This window comes from Oncorhynchus kisutch, linkage group LG3 (assembly GCF_002021735.2).
Source record: "Oncorhynchus kisutch isolate 150728-3 linkage group LG3, Okis_V2, whole genome shotgun sequence".
NCBI lineage: Eukaryota > Metazoa > Chordata > Actinopteri > Salmoniformes > Salmonidae > Oncorhynchus > Oncorhynchus kisutch.
The window spans coordinates 62497573-62519178 of NC_034176.2; the positions used below are offsets into that span (position 1 = coordinate 62497573).

The following is a 21606-nucleotide window of genomic DNA, read 5'->3' on the forward strand; positions in this document are numbered from 1 at the left end:
CTTCCTTCCATTCATAACCTGAATATAGATTTAGTCATTGTGGAATAAATATTACATTTCAATGAAAAGCGCTTCTTTAATCTGATTCTTTAAATGGAATTTCCATTTTCCTCCAAGAGAGGCTGGATATCTCTTCTACTGTCCTGTGTTTGACCAGGAGATGTGTTGTGTTTGGGGTGGTGGTGTTCCCTGACTGACCTGGTGTAGTAAGAGACCAGGAGATGTGTTGTGTTTGGGGTGGTAGTGGTCCCTGACTGACCTGGTGTAGTAAGAGACCAGGATATGTGTTGTGTTAAGGGTGGTAGTGGTCCCTGACTGACCTGGTGTAGTAGGAGACCAGGAGATGTGTTGTGTTTGGGTTGGTGGTGGTGGTCCCTGACTGACCTGGTGTCGTAGGAGACCAGGAGATGTGTTGTGTTTGGGATGGTCCCTGACTGACCTGGTGTAGTAGGAGACCAGGAGATGTGTTGTGTTTGGGGTGGTGGTGGTCCCTGACTGACCTGGTGTAGTAGGAGACTAGGAGATGTGTTGTGTTGGGGGTGGTGGTGGTCCCTGACTGACCTGGTGTAGTAGGAGACCAGGAGATGTGTTGTGTTGGGGTTGGTCCCTGACTGACCTGGTGTAGTAGGAGACCAGGAGATGTGTTGTGTTTGGGGTGGTGGTGGTCCCTGACTGACCTGGTGTAGTAGGAGACCAGGAGATGTGTTGTGTTTGGGGTGGTGGTGGTCCCTGACTGACCTGGTGTAGTAGGAGACCAGGAGATGTGTTGTGTTTGGGGTAGTGATGGTCCCTGACTGACCTGGTGTAGTAGGAGACCAGGAGATGTGTTGTGTTGGGGTTGGTCCCTGACTGACCTGGTGTAGTAGGAGACCAGGAGATGTGTTGTGTTTGGGATGGTCCCTGACTGACCTGGTGTAGTAGGAGACCAGGAGATGTGTTGTGTTGGGGGTGGTCCCTGACTGACCTGGTGTAGTAGGAGACCAGGAGACGTGTTGTGTTTGGGGTGGTGGTGGTCCCTGACTGACCTGGTGTAGTAGGAGACCAGGAGATGTGTTGTGTTTGGGGTGGTGGTGGTCCCTGACTGACCTGGTGTAGTAGGAGACCAGGAGATGTGTTGTGTTGGGGGTGGTCCCTGACTGACCTGGTGTAGTAGGAGACCAGGAGATGTGTTGTGTTTGGGGTGGTGGTGGTCCCTGACTGACCTGGTGTAGTAGGAGACCAGCGATGCGTTTCTGATGCCGGCCGGGCTGCAGCGTACGGTGTAGTTGATGATGCGGACGTTGCTGAAGCGAGGTTTCTCCCAGCGCAGCCAGATGGATGTGGAGCTGTTGGCTGTAGCCTTGATGCTGCTGGGGGGCAGGGGAGGGGGGTTCCCCTTAGGGGGCGCTGCAAAAACACACACAGACAGTTTATACACAAATATTGGTATTGTACAGACTTTCTTTAAATCTAACAGACAGAATAGAATGACACAAGCTCGCACGCACGCACACACACACCGATGAATAGACACACCTTTGCCATGTGCCTTCTCCGTCCTGCCCTTCCATCCTGCAGCATAGCCATCCGTCTGCTTATTGAAGGCCCACACCTTCACTTCATATAGTCTGTCAGGAACTGACACACACACAGAAATATATAGAAACGTATCTCAAGACAGAAACACACCACATTATACATAACCACAAGAAAGCCTGGCATAATGACCACGAGTTCCAAACATATTATTACTAGTCACACTTTACCATACAAATAATATCACCTGGACCAGTAGGAAGTGATTTAAACAACACTGGCATCTGAACATCCCAGACTCACCTAGACTAGAGACCTCATGATGTTTGACCCTCTTGCGGAGCTTGATGGTGTGGGCCTCCATCCTCCTCACCCGCTCCCTCTCAGGATGAGCCTCCCCATTGGTCAGGTCCTCACCAACCACCTCCCTGCAAAATAACTTGTAGCCGGAGATCTGCGTGTGATTGGGTGGGGGCTGCCATGTGACATGGAGGGAGTTCATTTTGGCCCTAACCTTCAGCTCTGTGGGAGCAAAGATCACTGGGAAAGACGAAAAGCAAACAAGGAGCCAGCGTGAAACAACATTACTAGAGCGTATGACATGATTCAAGAAAACAAGATCCAGACACTGATTTATTGTACCAACTCAATTTGACAATCTCCTAATGGCTTTAACCTTAAATAATGTAATTCTATAGACCTGTATCTAGAACAGGTGCCACCTTAATTGAGGATGATGGGCTTATGGTAATTCATGGAATGGTATCAAACATAAAACACATTGTTACTATGTGTTTTAATACCATTCCAATCTATTCCAGCCATTGTTATAAGCCGTCATCCCCTCAGCAGCTTCCTGTAATTCACATGAACTGACAATGAGGTCCTACTCAGTGAAATGTTCTTCTTCTGTGCATTAACATATTTTCTTCTTCTGTGCATTAAGAGGTTTTCTTCTTCTGTGCATTAAGAGGTTTTCTTCTGTGCATTAACAGGTTTTCTTCTGTGCATTAACAGGTTTTCTTCTGTGCATTAACAGGTTTTCTTCTGTGCATTAACAGGTTTTCTTCTGTGCATTAACAGGTTTTCTTCTGTGCATTAACAGGTTTTCTTCTGTGCATTAACAGGTTTTCTTCTGTGCATTAACAGGTTTTCTTCTGTGCATTAAGAGCTTTTCTTATTCGGTGCATTAACAGGTTTTCTGTGCATTAACAGGTTTTCTGTGCATTAACAGGTTTTCTTCTGTGCATTAAGAGATTTTCTTCTTCTGTGCATTAAGAGATTTTCTTATTCTGTGCATTAACAGATTTTCTTATTCTGTGCATTAACAGATTTTCTTATTCTGTGCATTAACAGGTTTTCTTCTGTGCATTACAAGATTTTCTTCTTCTGTGCATTAAGAGGTTCTTATTCTGTGCATTAAGGGCATTTGTGAGAGCTCAGTCATTGTATAGAAAAGGATAGAATAGATTTATGTCCATTTCTTAGAAATTAATCTTCTGCCTTTAACAAGAACCTCAGACACACACACACACAAACACATTGTAAGAGGCACAGAGTCAGCCTTCCCCCTGAATGGAGAGCAATTGTATGGCTGATGCAAATGTGAAGGAGAAGGTGTATTCAGCCATGAACAGTCAGCATGAATGGAAGGTTGCAGTGTTCTTTTCAGTGCTAGTATACTTAGTTACAGGTTAAGACATGAAGGTGAGTCAATCTGGAAAATGTAAAGAAATTTTAAAGTTTCTTCAAGTGCAGTCGCAAAAACCCTCAAGCGCTATGATGAAACTGGCTGTCATGAGGACCGCCACAGGAAAGGAAGACCCAGAGTTACCTCTGTTCTTTAGAGTTACCAGCCTCAGAAATTGCAGCCCAAATAAATACTTCAGAGTTCATGTAACAGGCCTTCATGGTCGAATTGATGCCAAGAAACCACTACTAAAGGACACCAATAAGAAGAAGAGACTTGCTTAGACCAAGAAACACGAGCAATGGACATTAGTCCAGAGAAATCGGTCCTTTGGTCTGAGTCCAAATGTGCGATTTTTGGTGCTAACCGCCGTGTCTTTGTGAGACGCAGAGTACGTGAACGGATGATCTTAGCATGTGTATTTCCCACCGTGAAGCATGGAGGAGGTGTAATGGTGTGGGGGTGCTTTGCTGGTGACACTGTCTGTGATTTATTTAGAATTCAAGGCACACTTCACCAGCATGGCTACCACAGCATTCTGCAGCGATGTGCCATCCCATCTAGTTTGCGCTTAGTGGGACTATAATTTGTTTTTCAACAGGACAACGACCCAACACACCTTTAACCCAATTGAGATGATTTTAGATGAGTTGGACTGCAGAGTGAAGGAAAAGCAGCCAACAACTGCTCAGCATATTGGGGAACTCTGTTGGAAAAGCTGGTTGATAGAAAGCCAAGAGTGTGCAAAGCTTCATCAAGGCAAAGGGTGGATACTTTGAAGAATCTAAAATATATTTTGATTTGTTTAAACCTCTTTGGGCTAGGGGGCAGTATTTTGACATCCAGATGAAAAGCTTGCCCAAAGTAAACTGCCTGCTACTCAGGCCCAGAAGCTAGGATATGAATATAATTGGTAGATTTAGAAAACTGTTTGAATATTGTATGTGAGTATAACATAACTGATATGGCAGGCGAAAACCTGAGAAAAATCCATCCAGATGTTTTGTTTGTTTAGGTCACTCTCTTTTCAATGGGATTTCTATGGGGATCTAGATTTCTAAGGCACTTGCTTGCAGTTCCCATCACTTCCACTAGATGTCAACAGTCTTTAGAAATTGGTTGATGTTTTTCCTTTGAGAAATTAAGAAATAGGTCTGTTCAGAACGAGGGTCGAGTCTAGTGTACTGTTTGTTAGGGGCACGCGACCTGAAAGCTCGCTCCACTTTGTTTTCATCCGGTATTGAACACAGTTTATCCCGTCTTAAGTTTTATTGATTATTTACGTAAAAAAAAAAAAATTGTATTAGGAAAGTTGTTTGAAATGTTTGGAACAAGTTTACAGGTAACATATTAGATATTTTGTAGTCATGTTGCGCGAGTTGGAACCAGTGTTTTTCTGGATCAAACGCGCCAAATAAATGGTAATTTTGGAGATATAACGATGGAATTTATCGAACAAAAGGACCGTTTGTGATGTTTATGGGACATATTGAAGTGCCAACAAAAGAAGGTCTTCAAAGGTATGGCATGAATTAAATCGTTATTTCTGCGTTTTGTGTTGCGCCTGGCTGGTTGAAATATGAATGTCATGTGTTTGTTTGGTGGGGGGATAATCGCATGGTTTGATTTCGCCGTAAAGCTTTTTTGAAATCTGACACGTTGGCTGGATTAACAACAAGTGCAGCTTTAATTTGGTGTATTGCATGTGTGATTTCATGAACGTTTAATATTTATAGTAATTTAATTAGAATTTGGCGCTATGCCATTTCACCGGATATTGCCGTGACAGGTTCACTTTCTTGGTTACTACTTGATTCCATAAGTGTTATTTCATCATTTTGATTTCTTCACTATTATTCTACAATGTACAACCCTTGAAAGAGTAGGTGTGTCATATATAAATATATATAGAAAGAGAGAGGGCAGGGCGCGAGGTCTCACCCATGCTGTGGTTAAAGTGGGCTGGGGTGTGGTGCTGAGCCCACTCAGATGGCACACCAAAGCCTGCTCCCGTTCCTGCCGCCATCCGCAGCCGATAGGCCTGGTTAGGCTGCAGCTCCCGCAAGGTAAGCTGAGTCTCATTCCCCCCCACCTCCACAGAAAACACGTTGTCCACTGCAGTAAACACACACACATACATAAGATGCAGCCCATCTTCATAATTATCCATGACCTTATTATGCAAGACCTGATGACTCATTGTATACCATGGATAGAACATAGAACACTTTATGCTTTGGGCTTATACCCCAAGTCACTCTTCAATACTTAATGCTTAGAATCCACAATTGTTCTTGGAGCCAAAATGTGTGTGACTGAGTTTAAGAGTCTTTTGTAGTCATTCAGGACACACTCCCAACAACAACTGCCTGGCTGTCTCTCTGCTGTTGCATACTGATACACATGCCAACAGGGCATACACAAACACGCGCACATAGACACACAAACACGCGCACATAGACACACAAACACGCACACATAGACACACAAACACGCGCACATAGACACACAAACACGCGCACATAGACACACAAACACGCGCACATAGACACACAAACACGCGCACATAGACACACAAACAGGCACACATAGACACACAAACAGGCACACATAGACACACAAACACGCGCACATAGACACACAAACACGCACACATAGACACACAAACAGGCACACATAGACACACAAACAGGCACAAACACGCACACATAGACACACAAACAGGCACACCTAGACACACAAACACGCACACATAGACACACAAACACGCACACATAGAGACACAAACACACACACAAACACACACACATAGACACACAAACAGGCACACATAGACACACAAACAGGCACACATAGACACACAAACAGGCACACATAGACACACAAACAGGCACACATAGACACACAAACAGGCACACATAGACACACAAACAGGCACACATAGACACACAAACAGGCACACATAGACACACACACAGGCACAAACAGGCACACATAGACACACAAACAGGCACACATAGACACACAAACAGGCACACATAGACACACAAACAGGCACACATAGACACACAAACAGGCACACATAGACACACAAACATAGACACACAAACAGGCACACATAGACACACAAACAGGCACACATAGACACACAAACAGGCACACATAGACACACAAACAGGCACACATAGACACACAAACAGGCACACATAGACACAAACAGGCACACATAGACACACAAACAGGCACACAGACACACAAACAGGCACACATAGACACACAAACAGGCACAAACACGCACACATAGACACACAAACAGGCACACATAGACACACAAACAGGCACACATAGACACACAAACACGCACACATAGACACACAAACAGGCACACATAGACACACAAACAGGCACACATAGACACACAAACAGGCACACACAGACACACAAACACGCACACATAGACACACAAACACGCACACATAGATACACAAAAAGGCACACATAGACACACAAACACGCACACAGAGACACACAAACACGCACACATAGACACACAAACACGCACACATAGACACACAAACAGGCACACATAGACACACACACAGGCACACAGAGACACACAAATACGTGCACATAGACACACAAACAGGCACACATAGACACACACACAGGCACACATAGACACACAAACAGGCACACATAGACACACAAACAGGCACACATAGACACACAAACAGGCACACATAGACACACAAACAGGCACACATAGACACACAAACATAGACACACAAACATAGACACACAAACAGGCACACATAGACACACAAACAGGCACACATAGACACACAAACAGGCACACATAGACACACAAACAGGCACACATAGACACACAAACAGGCACACATAGACACAAACAGGCACACAAACAGGCACACAGACACACAAACAGGCACACATAGACACACAAACAGGCACAAACACGCACACATAGACACACAAACAGGCACACATAGACACACAAACAGGCACACATAGACACACAAACACGCTCACATAGACACACAAACAGGCACACATAGACACACAAACAGGCACACATAGACACACAAACACGCACACAGAGACACACAAACACGCACACATAGACACACAAACACGCACACATAGACACACAAACAGGCACACATAGACACACACACAGGCACACATAGACACACAAACAGGCACACATAGACACACAAACAGGCACACATTCAGCCATAATTAACATAATTCTCTACTACAGGAATCCTAACTTTAGATGCGCACGCTTTATGGTTGCATAAATCATGCATTGATTTGAGGCTTTGTGCCTTCCTGAAACATGAACACATGTACCACCACGTTCTAATACCGGACAGCCTTATAATAACACAGGACAGCAGTGTAGTACTGTGGCCTCCATGCCAGTACATGGTGATGTGCTCGCCTTGTTCCAGTGTGGAGTAGTCGATGCGGTAGCGGGTGACAGCTCCTCTGCTGTGCTGGGAGGACAGGGGCAGCCACATCACTCTGATGTCTGTAGGAGAGGTGCTAAGCAGGGACAGCTGTGGAGGGGCACTGGGTACTATGGGGTAGAGCATGGCAGGACATTCTTAGTATTAATGTGTCATATAGTTTGCAGTACAGATTAAAGGTCGACCGATTAATCGGAATCGGACGATTAATTAGGGCTGATTTCAAGTTTTCATAACAATCGGAAATCGGTGTTTTTGGGCGATTTGGCGATTTTTTTATATATTTTTTTTTTACACCTTTATTTAATCTTTATTTAACCAGGCAAGTCAGTTAAGAACACATTCTTATTTTCAATGATGGCCTAGGTACAGTGGGTTAACTGCCTTGTTCAGGGGCAGAACGACAGATTTTCACCTTGTCAGCTGCGAATGCAGTAAGCCAAGGTAAATTGCTAGCTAGCATTAAACTTATCTTATAAAAAACAATCAATCATAATCACTAGTTAACTACACATGGTTGATGATATTACTAGTTTATCTAGCGTGTCCTGCATTGCATATAATCTGACTGAGCATACAAGTATCTGACTGAGCGGTGGTAGGCAGAAGCAGGCGCGTAAACATTCATTAAAACAGCACTTTCGTGCGTTTTGCCAGCAGCTCTTCATTGTGCGTCAAGAATTGCGCTGTTTATGACTTCAAGCCTATCAACTCCCGAGATGAGGCTTGTGTAACCGAAGTGAAATGGCTAGCTATTTAGTGCACGCTAATTGTCGTTGTGTTGCTGGTTCGAGCCCAGGGAGGAGCGAGGAGAGGGATGGAAGCTATACTGTTACACTGGAAATACTAAAGTGCCTATAAGAACATCCAATAGTCAAAGGTTAATTAAATACAAATGGTATAGAGGGAAATAGTCCTATAATTCCTATAATAACTACAACCTAAAACTTCTTACCTGGGAATATTGAAGACTCATGTTAAAAGGAACCACCAGCTTTCATATGTTCTTATGTTCTGAGCAAGGAACTGAAACGTTAGCTTTCTTACATGGCACATATTTTACATGGAACATATTGCACTTTTACTTTCTTCTCCAACACTTTGTTTTTGCATTATTTAACCCAAATTGAACATGTTTCATTATTTACTTGAGGCTAAATTGATTTTATTAATGTATTATATTAAGTTAAAATAAGTGTTCATTCAGTATTGTTGTAATTGTCATTAATACAAATTAAAAAATACAAAAATCAGCCGATTAATCGGTATCGGCTTTTATGGTCCTCCAATAATCTGTATCGGCGTTGAAAAATCATAATCGGTCGACCTCTAGTACAGATAACCCTGGATCTAGTGTCTGGTGACTTAAGTAGCCGATCATATTCTCTGGAGGGTCACAGCATGTCAGATCAGGTACAGGACACTCTTAGTATCCATACATCAACCATACTATTCTGCAGGCTACTATACCAATTTATTCATTACATTATCTCCTAGCAACAAAGTAGAATCACATAGCTAGTTGACGGGCAACAATATCTACTTAGGTGTGTTACTCACGTATAATATAGGTTGTATTACAGTTGACCGTGTCATACGTTCTTTTTACTCTCAAGTGTATGATGACTCATGCAGGCTGTCATGTGGATGCATTAGATCTAACTGTGTCTCTGTTGTTTTCCTTTGAGAAGTGAGGTCTTTGGTCTACTCACCGTCCTCCAGCATCTCCACGGTGACGGGCGGTGACGGGGGGCTGGCTCCCATGGGGGAGTAGGCCACCACGTAGAAGGTATAGGCTGTGTGTGGCAGTAGCTCCTTCACATGGTACTCTGTGGTATCGTTGTTCACGGCAAACTGGTATTCCATGTGATCAGAGCCTGTGGACCACACAAGCCCAGTGTTTTACCTGGAGCACAGGACACACTCAGCCTGACCTGACAGTGTCCTTCTCTGCCATGCTATCAAGGAACCAGGCACCTATATATGTTAATGCCTATACACTTGAAACGAGTTAGCATCCTTGTGCAGACGTCGTACGTACAGGCCACACACACACACACACACACACACACACACACACACACACACACACACACCTGAAGTGGGCTGGTAGTGCACAGAGAAGCCTATAATCTGGTCACTGTTGTGTTCGGGCCGTTCCCAGGTGAGGAGGGCGGTGGTGCTTGATTGGGGCGTGGCAGAGAGCTGGTGTGGCGGGCTGGGTAGACCCTCTCGCACAATGACAGACAGCTTGGCTGTGGCACAGGCCGTCCCCAGAGCGTTGTCAGCGATGCATTGGTAGTACCCTGCGTCATCCAGGCCCAGCTGGTTGATGAGCAGCACCCCAGGGCTCTGGGTCTTCACCCGTCCGTTAGACTTGACCGGCTTGCCATTCTTCAGCCAGTGCAGCGCCGGGGGAGGCTCCCCAGAGCTGTTACACACAAACCTGGCTGTGTTTCCCCGAGAGAGAGACACCGTCTCTGGGGGCTGGAGGATCACTGGTGGGGCTGGGAGAATGCGAATAGAGAAACATCCTTCTAAGGACAAAATCCTTCACAGCAGCATATATATTACAGGACCAGAGAACTAAGATAAAAGCCAAGAATACAAATCAGAGATCTAAGATCAAAGCCAAACATGCAATCTATACCACATTCTCACACTCACATATTCTTCCTCTTACCTGGCACATGCAGTTCAGCCGCAGCGATGACAAACTCGCGGGTCTTGGGTTTGTTGGCACGGCAGACATAGACGCCTGCATGGTAACGCCGTGTGTTGGGGATCACCAGGTTGGTTTCCAGGACAACCACGTCGGTGGCGATGGGCTTCCCGTCTGTGTCCAGGAGAAAGAGCAGAAAGGAACAGAGAAGAGACAAGCGATTTCAGAGAAAAAAATATCAGAAAAGACCAAACTAAAGCAATTAAAAACAGTAGTTTCATGCACACAACACTAGGCACTGCCATTTCAAGGCAGCTCAGTTCAGCAGTTGAACATCAATCACAGAAAAGTATAGTGAGCATATCCAGCCACTAGGTGGCACTGTAAGACCTCTGTGATGACGGGAGTTTTGACAGCAAAGGTAGAAATATGAAACACAATGAAGATGATATTACAGGAATAACACAGGAGCTTAGTACCAAAGTATTGGCCAGGCTCTCGTTGTGACATTGGTATTGAGTCTATTCTTTCATTTAACTAGGCAAGTTAGTTAAGAACAAATTCTTATTTACAACTACGGCCTACCCCGGCCAAACCTGGGCCAATTCTGCACCACCCTAAGGGACTCCCAATCAGGGCCGTATCTGATACAGCCTGGATTTGAACCAGGGACTGTATTGATGCCTCTTGCACTGAGATGCAATGCCTTAGACCGCTGCACCATTCGGGAGGGATTGAGAGAGAGTCTTACCCTGTCTGCTCCAGGACACCAGGGGCTTGGGCTGCCCCCCCTGGGCCATGCACTCCATCACTGCTGGACGCCCTTGCACCACTGTGGCATTTTGAGGAGGTGCCACAATCACTACCTCACTTTGGGCAGGGCCAGGACCTGGGCACACAGTTACACAACACAGACACAGGAATCAACAGCTGCCTTACAACCAACTCCAACCCTCAATGTCTTATATCAGACACCGTCATTCTAACGCGACATGTCACAAATGACCTACCGATGAACTCAGTTTAGGCAGGGTCGTGGTGCTTTCTGATGTAAGACAATGCTGGGGCTCTTGTCAGGATTCAGTGTAACAACTCTGAACACGCAACTCAAGACAACTGGGAATGGTCATCCAACTCGGAATTCCAAGCTGGAAACTCTGGCATCTTTCTAGAACTCAGACTTTCCGACCTGAAGATCACTGACGTCATGATTTGACCATGTTTCCTCGAGTTCCCAGTTGTTTTGAAAGCACCACCAGTCCTGTCCTGTCCTGTCCATCACTATGACATCACAGCAGCTCTCAATAGGGGAGGAAAGATCACCTGACACCAGTCTAGTTTCCCCTTGGGCCCACAGTGATTAAAGCTTGGCCCTCTTGGTTAGTTAGGATCAGTGTTACCAATTTAGTGACTTTGTCGCTATATTTATCAAGTTTTCAGACACCGCCAGTGACTTATATTGGTAAAAGAGTTTAGCGACAAATTCAGCAACATTTCAGGCTGCCTTTGGGGAGTTTTTGCTACTGAGAGTTTCTATGGTTTTGATAGCATTTAGTGACTTTCCCCACACAATTCTGCCACAAACAAGAATGGGAGAAGCTGTCTGTGTAACAAAAATCACAGCAACGGTGCAGGGGCCAAAAGGGGCCAAAAACACGACATCGGGGACCGCAGCTGTGCCGCAGCAAGGCCAATTGGTGCTGTGACGTAGTTGTGGCAATGCAAAATGTCATCTAGTGACTTCTAGCGACAAATCAAGGAGACAATGGAGATTCTCCTGTGTTAAACCTCTTTGGAGTCACTTATTGTAGACGGATTGACAGAGAGAGAGAGAGAGAGAGAGAGAGAGAGAGAGAGCATCTGAGGGAGAGGGGAGTCAGATAATGGAGGAGAGGCAGTGAGGGCCTTACTCTGAGAGCATGGTGGTGTAATTCTGCCAAACTATATGACTAAATAAATCTCCATCATTTTCTTGGAGGAGTAGAAGAGTGCATTAGCAGAGCAGATGAGGCCCTTATTTTTAGTGGCTCTGTGTGAGTGGCTCTAGGGGTAATTATGGTAGGATGGGAGGCCCATCACACTGCCTGGGCCAGGGCCTGCTCTGCCTGTCTCTCTGCTCAGAGCCTACATTATGATAATGAGCTCCAGCAGGGTCCTGGGATACTGTAAGCACATTATAAATTAATCATTGAGCATACATACAGCACTACTTGGTTATGCATGAGGGCTTAAGGTTTTAAATGGGCCAGTCGAGTTCTCCCAGGATTGCAGGATGTGCCTTGATAGGGTTTTGTGTAAGTTCTGTGCTCAGAGTGTGTGTGCGTGTGTGTGTGTTTTGCATGCGCACATGCATGTGTATGCGTGGATGAGAGAAAGAAAGTACACTGAACAAAAATATAAAAGCAAAGCGTTCGTCCCATGTTTCATGATCTGGAAATACCTGATATTTTCCATACGCACAAATAGCTTATTTCTCTCAAATTTGGTGCACAAATTGGTTTACATCACTGTTAGTGAACATGGATCCTTTGCCAAGATAAACAGCATGATCATTACACAGGTGCACCTTGTGCTGTGGACAATAAAAGGCCACTTTAAAATGTTGAGTTTTGTCACACAACTCAATGCCACAGATGTTCTTGAGGGAGCGTGCAATAGGCATGCTGACTGCAAGAATGTCCGGCCTCACAACCCGCAAACCACATGTAACCACGCAAGCTCAGGACCTCCATATCCGGCTTCTCCATCTGCATGAACGTCTGATGAGGGGTGGGGGCTGAGAAATATTTCTGTCTGTAATAAAGCCCTTTTGTGGGGACAAACTCATTCTGATCGGCTGGGCCTGGCTACCCAGTAGGTGGCTGCCCAGTCATGTAAGGCCCATAGATTAGAGCCTAATAAATTTCTTTCAATTGACTGATTTCCTGATATGAACTGTAACTCAGTAAAATCGTTGAAATTGTTGCATGTTGCGTTTATATTTTGGTTCAGTTTATAAAGGTATAGACGTAATGTACAATTGAATGTGTGAAGTGGAGATGATGTGCTCAGCATTATTCTGTCAGGAAGATGACATTGGTGTTCAGGTATTCCATTCATAAACCTCTTCCAAAGTGAAAGCTAGAGATGTAATGGCATTAGATTTTACATGTTTTACGTAACGCCTCAAAAAGTCTGGGAGTGCTTTCTTCTCTGACCTTCAGGTTTCTAAGGCAGCAGCGCTTTTTGTCACACCAAATACCTGCTACTGTAAGCTAGCATCACTTCACACAGTCTGTTGGATATTGGGAGGTGTGAAAAAGGCAGGAATGCTGTAATTTCTTCACCTGCTCAGGCTGTCTGTGTGACTGTGAGAGTGGTGTGTGTGTGTGTGTGTGTGTGTGTGTGTGTGTGTGGTGTTTGTGTACTCATCCGTGTGTTTGTGGGAGAGAAAGAAGGTATACAGTAAGTGTGTCAAGGAGTATTGAGTCATCAACATAATGCGAAGTCTATTTGTGAATGTGCGTGTCATGCCCTGATCTGTTTCACCTGTCTTTGTGATTGTCTCCTCCCACCTCCAGGTGTCACCCGTTTTCCCCATTAGTATTTATTCCGGTGTTCCCTGTTTGTCTGTTGCCAGCTTGTCTTGTCAAGCCAACCAGTGTGGTTTTCCATGTGCCTGCTTTTTTTCTTCTTATCTCTCTTTTGCTAGTCCTCGCGGTTTTGACCCTTGCCTGCCTTGACTCTGAACCAGCATGCCTGACCATACTGCCTGCCCTAACCTCGAGCCTGCCTGCCACTCTGTACCTCCTGGTCTCTGACCTTGTTATGATCTTTTGCCTGTCCACGACCATTCTCTTGCCTGCCCCTTAGATTATAATAAATATCAGAGACTCGAACAACCCGCCTCCCATGTCTGCATCTGGGTTTCGCCCTGTGCCCTTATAGTGCGTGCCTGTCTGTGAGTGTGTGTGTGGACATGCTGCAGGGTGCAGAGAGGTGATTCATCTCTGTTTCCCTCGCTGTTCCACAGGATGCAGACATTCCCACACAGTTCAGTCTTGTGTCCAGGCAACAAGCTCAATAGGGCCAATAGGTATAAAGACTCGGACATGTTTCTGATGCTCAGAAGGTCTCTCTCTCTCTCTTTCTGTTTGCATGCCAACGCTCACATAGAAGCAGATCTAGACATAGGCCTTTCACAGACACTAAAGTTTGACGGAACCAATTGAAGGCCAGGATTGATCTCCATCAGTAATGCACCTTTTGTCAGAAGGGAAGAGACGTGGGTGAGGAGAGCAGAGCGAGGCTGTGTATACTGCTTACAGCCTGCTGATATCAGACATGAGACCATAGGTCTGGAGCCGTCTCTGTCTCTTTACCTCTCTCAGGAAATACATATAAGCAGGAAGCCATCCACTAAATAGGCTATTTAAAGAACACACCCAGACAGAGGGGGTCAAGCACGTCCAAAGGGATCACTTGGCTACAGACGTCATCAGCGAGAGAGAGAGAGAGAGAGAGAGAGAGAGAGAGAGAGAGAGAGAGAGAGAGAGAGAGAGAGAGAGAGACTGAGAGAGCATAACATACCCGTAGTGACAGTGAGTATGGCATCCTGGCTGAAGCGTTTCCGGGCAAAGTTGGAGGCCACACAGCGGTACGCACCCCCATCCTCCTTAACCGCCCCCAAGATCTGGAGCACACCGTTAGGGAGAGAGATGAACCTGAAGACGGAGGGAAAGGGAGAGAGGGTGGGAAGGAGAGAGGTTGTGAAGGAGAGAGAGTGTGTGGAAGGAGGAGAGTGTGTGGAAGGAGAGAGGGTGGGAAGGAGAGAGAGTGCAAGAACTAGTGCTTAGTGAGATATAATAACTTACTGGTAATCTCCAACTGTGTACACGCTCATTACCACCATACAGAACTGCAGGAGTAGGTCTCCAGTGACGGCCATTAGGCTACACTCTCCTTATATCTAACAGCTATTTAGCATAACACCGTCCACAAAAATGGAATCTCAAATAAAAGTAGACAAAAGAAAGGAAGAAGAAAGAAATGACACTAAATACATTGTATTCCTATTGACAAAGACGTAAACAGGGGAGAAAAAGAAGAGACTAGAAAGAAATAATTATTTAGAAATCTTTACTGATAGATGTAAGAGAACAATGAGCTCTCAATCTAGGTCAGAGAGATTGCGCATTGCAAAACAGCATTTAGAAGCAGCCATGGCTGCTGGTTGTGCCGACTCTTGTCAATATTTATCTCTCTTTCACCCACCAGCTCCTCTTCCTCCTCCCTCCCTCCCTCCTTCCCCCTGCCATGGAAGACAGGTCAGGTTCCACACACACACCCACCCCCACACACACACACACACACAAACCCGGGTGGTTCCTCCAAGCCTGAGGCCTGGGCTTTCCACTATTCAACTCCTATTCCACAGCCTTTTAACTCTGTGATGATGGACTAGTAATGCCCTGACAGACAGACAGAGAGCTCATCTGTGCAACAGAGAGACTGCACACAACACTGGTCTCTGGTCAGGGTCTCATCTCTACTGCTGCCCATTAGTACCACTTTGTGTCAGCACAACAACACCACAGCACTGTACAGCTTGGTTCAGCATTTGGTTCAGCATTGGCCTATGGGTCACACAGGGATAGACTGTTTTTGAGCCAGATGCCTCTAATAATGTCAGGCAGGCACAAATGTATAGCCAACAGCAGAGCTGAGGCAGAAACGTCAATAGTGTTAAGTGCTTGGGTAAATGAGCATGAGAGTGGGACCGTTTCTGGTGACTAGTGAGAGTGTGTGTGTGTGTGTGTGTGTGTGGCCACTGCTCGGCTGTGAGAGTGTGCATTTGAGTTTTCAGGCAGACGAGACGGCATTAAATCGGGGGTTTCTATCAGTAACGCTACATGATTCTCCACTGTTCAGCCCTGAATGTCAATACACAGAGTGTTGTTAGCACACTGGTCCTGCCCCCCCCCTTCCACTCCTCTGATGCCCTTGTCCACTCTGTGTGGTCAAGGGTGGTCAGCAGCAAGGGTCCTGGAACGTTATAGTAATGTTAGTCGGTTTAACCATGTTAATGAAGAAAAGCTGGCCATTTCCTGGCCATTCAACATGAGACACACATTTAAACAAGTCGTCATGTGAACAGCCATATGTGGGCCATGGCCTTTGAAGGGCAAACATATACAGGACGTCAACTCGGCACATGATCACTCCGAGGCAAGCCATGAACAGTAATTCACTGTATACTGTATACCGCATAAGTGTGTGTGTGTGTGCACATGCGCGTACACACATACCGAGTGTGTGCGATATGCATCTAAATGACTGACAAACAGCTGCTAGTCTTTCTATGATTGGTAAGGACAGAGCAGGTGGAAAAAATGTGTAACTTAATTTAAAAAGGGCCAAATCTCTCCCATGAGGGAGACGAAGGGAGCGAGAGCGAGGAGAGAGGAAAGGCCAGGGAGGAGAAGGGAGGGAGCGGAGTCATGTGCAGTAGATTATGTGCATCTTTCTACCCAATTCGATTCAAAGCACATCAGTTCCCAGTTACTGGACTGGCCTCAGCCTGTAGCCATGTGAAAGGGAGATGTAGGAGGGTTTTTGGGAGTAGAACAAACAGAAGAGAGAAAGTGACCAGGCTGCACTTTGTGGCCCTGACCTTCAGCCTCTGGCTGACAGACAGAGAGGAAACCAACAGATCTGTGTCCATCCCTTATCTCTGAACTCTGCACTACTGAAAAAGACCAATATGTACTCATTTAATTGAACTTCCTACCAAATTCTCAGGTTATTCCCTGACTGCCATTATGCAATGAAGTAGAATGGTGGAGGGAGCACAGCCCTCACATGATCAGTGGCAGCATGGACCTTAGAACAGATCCAGTCTCTGCTGTCCGGCTGGAGCTCTCTTAGGGGACAGCATTGGGACCAAGTAGAACAGACAATCACTTACTGTCAGGCTCTGCTGGAGTGCATCACCATGTGCGTGTGTGTGTGTGTGTGTGTGTGTGTGTGTGTGTGTGTGTGTGTGTGTGTGTGTGTGTGTGTGTGTGTGTGTGTGTGTGTGTGTGTGTGTGTGTGCGTGCGTGTGAGAATGTGCGTGTGTGTGAGAATGTGCGTGTGTGTGCGCGCGTGTCTCACCTAGGCTGGCTTGGGATGGGTTCCTGGTCCCTCTCCCAGGTTATCCTTGGAGTGGGCACTCCGTCTATCTGGCACTCAAAGCGGGAAGCACCCCCAAGCGGCACCACCTGGGCCTCTGGGTCCTGATGGAAACGAGACAGCGCTGGGAGTGAGGGAGATAGAGAGAGACAGCAAAAGAGAGGGAGAAAGAGACACAGAGAGAGATGCAGTCAGCTAGTCTGTAGCCAACACGTGATAACTGTAGTTAACAGCAGGGGGCAGCAGTGAGTCCTGGAGCTGAGTCTTATAGGGCTAAGGGGGCCCCTGACCTCAGGCCAGACTGATTTGGGGCATTATGGGGGAACACAAGAGCTCTGACTACCTCATCAATCAGCTCCAGGGTTGCGAGCTGTTCTGTCCAGCCTGCAGTCCTAAAGTCCTGAACATACCAATCCAAGATTACCTTCAAATTGTATTCTCACCAAACCGCTGTGACAGACTAGACATAAAGCCATACATAAAGCACCAAACCGCTGTGACAGACCAGACATAAAGCCATACATAAAGCACCAAACCGCTGTGACAGACCAGACATAAAGCCATACATAAAGCACCAAACCGCTGTGACAGACTAGACATAAAGCCATACATAAAGCACCAAACCGCTGTGACAGACTAGACATAAAGCCATACATAAAGCACTTGAGGAAAAGGTCACATCCTTACATCCTGAAGTTGTTCCTAATTTCTGCATTGGACTGTAAAATCCCAAGACATACATTAAAAATACATTTTGAACTGATTCGAAAATGTGACGCGTAAACCATGCTTCATAACACATACAGTGCCATGCGAAAGTATTCGGCCCCCTTGAACTTTGCGACCTTTTGCCACATTTCAGGCTTCAAACATAAAGATATAAAACTGTATTTTTTTTGTGAAGAATCAACAACAAGTGGGACACAATCATGAAGTGGAACGACATTTATTGGATATTTGAAACTTTTTTAACAAATCAAAAACTGAAAAATTGGGCGTGCAAAATTATTTAGCCCCCTTAAGTTAATACTTTGTAGCGCCACCTTTTGCTCCGATTACAGCTGTAAGTCGCTTGGGGTATGTCTCTATCAGTTTTGCACATCGAGAGACAGAATTTTTTTCCCATTCCTCCTTGCAAAACAGCTCGAGCTCAGTGAGGTTGGATGGAGAGCATTTGTGAACAGCAGTTTTCAGTTCTTTCCACAGATTCTCGATTGGATTCAGGTCTGGACTTTGACTTGGCCATTATAACACCTGGATATGTTTATTTTTGAACCATTCCATTGTAGATTTTGCTTTATGTTTTGGATCATTGTCTTGTTGGAAGACAAATCTCCGTCCCAGTCTCAGGTCTTTTGCAGACTCCATCATTCCATCACTCCATCATTCAGGTTCTTCCAGAATGGTCCTGTATTTGTCTCCATCCATCTTCCCATCAATTTTAACCATCTTCCCTGTCCCTGCTGAAGAAAAGCAGGCCCAAACCATGATGCTGCCACCACCATGTTTGACAGTGGGGATGGTGTGTTCAGGGTGATGAGCTGTGTTGCTTTTACGCCAAACATAACGTTTTGCATTGTTGCCAAATAGTTCAATTTTGGTTTCATCTGACCAGAGCACCTTCTTCCACATGTTTGGTGTGTCTCCCAGGTGGCTTGTGGCAAACTTTAAACGACACTTTTTATGGATATCTTTAAGAAATGGCTTTCTTCTTGCCACTCTTCCATAAAGGCCAGATTTGTGCAATATACGACTGATTGTTGTCCTATGGACAGAGTCTCCCACCTCAGCTGTAGATCTCTGCAGTTCATCCAGAGTGATCATGGGCCTCTTGGCTGCATCTCTGATCAGTCTTCTCCTTGTATGAGCTGAAAGTTTAGAGGGACGGCCAGGTCTTGGTAGATTTGCAGTGGTCTGATACTCCTTCCATTTCAATATTATTGCTTGCACAGTGCTCCTTGGGATGTTTAAAGCTTGGGAAATCTTTTTGTATCCAAATCCGGCTTTAAAATTCTTCACAACAGTATCTCGGACCTGCCTGGTGTGTTCCTTGTTCTTCATGATGCTCTCTGCACTTTTAATGGACCTCTGAGACTATCACAGTCCAGGTGCATTTATACGGAGACTTGATTACACACAGGTGGATTGTATTTATCATCATTAGTCATTTAGGTCAACATTGGATCATTCAGAGATCCTCACTGAACTTCTGGAGAGAGTTTGCTGCACTGAAAGTAAAGGGGCTGAATAATTTTGCACGCCCAATTTTTCAGTTTTTGATTTGTTAAAAATGTTTCAAATATCCAATAAATGTCGTTCCACTTCATGATTGTGTCCCACTTGTTGTTGATTCTTCACAAAAAAATACAGTTTTATATCTTTATGTTTGAAGCCTGAAATGTGGCAAAAGGTCGCAAAGTTCAAGGGGGCCGAATACTTTCGCAAGGCACTGTATAAGGGCTAATCCTACCTAGCGACCAAACATAAATCTGTCACAACTACTTCTGAGCTGATTCTCACATGGCAAAGTTCTTCAGAAAGCCACATATTATTAGCTGACTAACAGCACAAATAAGCTCAGCACCTGTCATTGCATAAACTAAATGCTGTACACACACACACACACACACACACACACGGAGCAAAGTTTCTCAATGAGCACACAGAGCAGAGCTCCACAGAGCAGCTAGATAGATAACAGGTCATCCAATAGTGTAAAGTAAGCTAGCACTTGTAACTCTTGTGGCCAACTGGGCTAATGGTTAACTTACTGAGTGAATGGACCAGATGAAGTAGATTACTGTATCTGTAAATCTGTTAGCATGTCTTGTGCTCTATATGAGTTCAATCCATAGCACATTTATTTTTAGTCTCTCCCTTCTCTGTCTGTTCCTGTTCTCTCTGTGCCCCCCCTCTCTTTCTCTCTCCTGTCCTCTCTATTCCCCCTCTCTTTCTGTCTTTGCCCCATTCTTTGGCCCCTCAGCGATCAGATTGCAACTTTCTTCCCCTCCCCTTGTACTCTCTGACCACAACACATGGCTTCCCTGTTCTCTGTCTGTCGACATGTCCACCAACTCCTCTCCTCCCCTCCTCCTCTACCGCGATTTACCCCCCCTCTCTTTAACTGACTCACTCGCTTTTTGGATGGAGTCACATGAAGGGAGCATTCAGAACAGCAATGCACATCAAACATGTTTAGAGTATTAAAGACGAAGGACTGTCACACAATTATCACATATGGTGTTCTGCCTCCTAATTGGTGGTGGTAAAGACATGAGACAGACAGAAAGACAGACAGACAGACATGGGCCTCTGGTCTCTCTGCTCAATGTCAGTGTGCTCGTTGAGGCCCATTGCATGCAGGCCCTTGGCACTGCTTGTCTCCAGCAGCCCATCCATCTCACAGCAGTAGTAGTCTACAGAACATTACATTTACCACAGACACCTTCTGAAGGACACACTTATTAGTTTCTCTCCCAGAACAGCCTCTGCCTTCACCATCCCAAACTCCTCAGTTACCTCCCACCCAAATATCCCATCTTTCCTTCTTATCCAACGTATCCTCCCCTACCTTCCTACTTCCTTCTCTTTTCACCAATCCTAACTCCTCAGTCACCTCCCTCCCTTCATCCCTCTCAGTCATCACCTCCCTACCTCATTGTCCCGTCATTGTCCCCAAACAAAGCATTCTCATAAATAGGCATGCGACAGCTGACAAAAGGAGGAACCTCCACAGAGGATACAGTCCCATTCTACACAAAGCTAATGACTGAATAAAGACTGCCACTTTTACAGAGGATAATGAAAGCAGCTCTATGGGAGGAGAGTGTGATGGGAGATGAGAGAGGGAGGGGAGAGGAGAGAGGAGAGGAGAGGGGAGAGGAGAGAGGAAGGGGAGAGGAGAGAGGGAGGAGAGAGGGAGGGGAGAGGAGAGAGGGAGGGGAGAGAGGGAGGGGAGAGGAGAGAGGGGGAGGGAGGGGAGAGCAGAGGAGAGGAGAGGAGAGGAGAGGAGAGGAGAGGGGAGGGGAGGGGAGGGGAGAGAGGAGATGAGAGACGGAGGAGAGAGGAGAGAGGAGAGGAGAGGGGAGAGAGGG

General features: G+C 45.7%; 1 protein-coding gene across 1 annotated transcript in view; it reads right to left on the reverse strand.

Moving 5' to 3' along the window:
* Positions 1-21606, reverse strand: part of igdcc4 (immunoglobulin superfamily, DCC subclass, member 4) — a 60075-nt gene that overhangs the window by 10431 nt on the left and 28038 nt on the right. The window contains exons 3-13 of the mRNA XM_031810287.1: positions 17495-17636; positions 14930-15063; positions 11112-11249; positions 10382-10534; positions 9795-10205; positions 9411-9575; positions 7671-7808; positions 5147-5320; positions 1819-2055; positions 1516-1617; positions 1203-1386 (exon numbers count right to left, since the gene is read on the reverse strand). Of these exons, the coding sequence (XP_031666147.1) occupies positions 1203-1386; positions 1516-1617; positions 1819-2055; positions 5147-5320; positions 7671-7808; positions 9411-9575; positions 9795-10205; positions 10382-10534; positions 11112-11249; positions 14930-15063; positions 17495-17636 (1978 nt within the window). The remainder of the gene's footprint in view (positions 1-1202; positions 1387-1515; positions 1618-1818; positions 2056-5146; positions 5321-7670; positions 7809-9410; positions 9576-9794; positions 10206-10381; positions 10535-11111; positions 11250-14929; positions 15064-17494; positions 17637-21606) is intronic.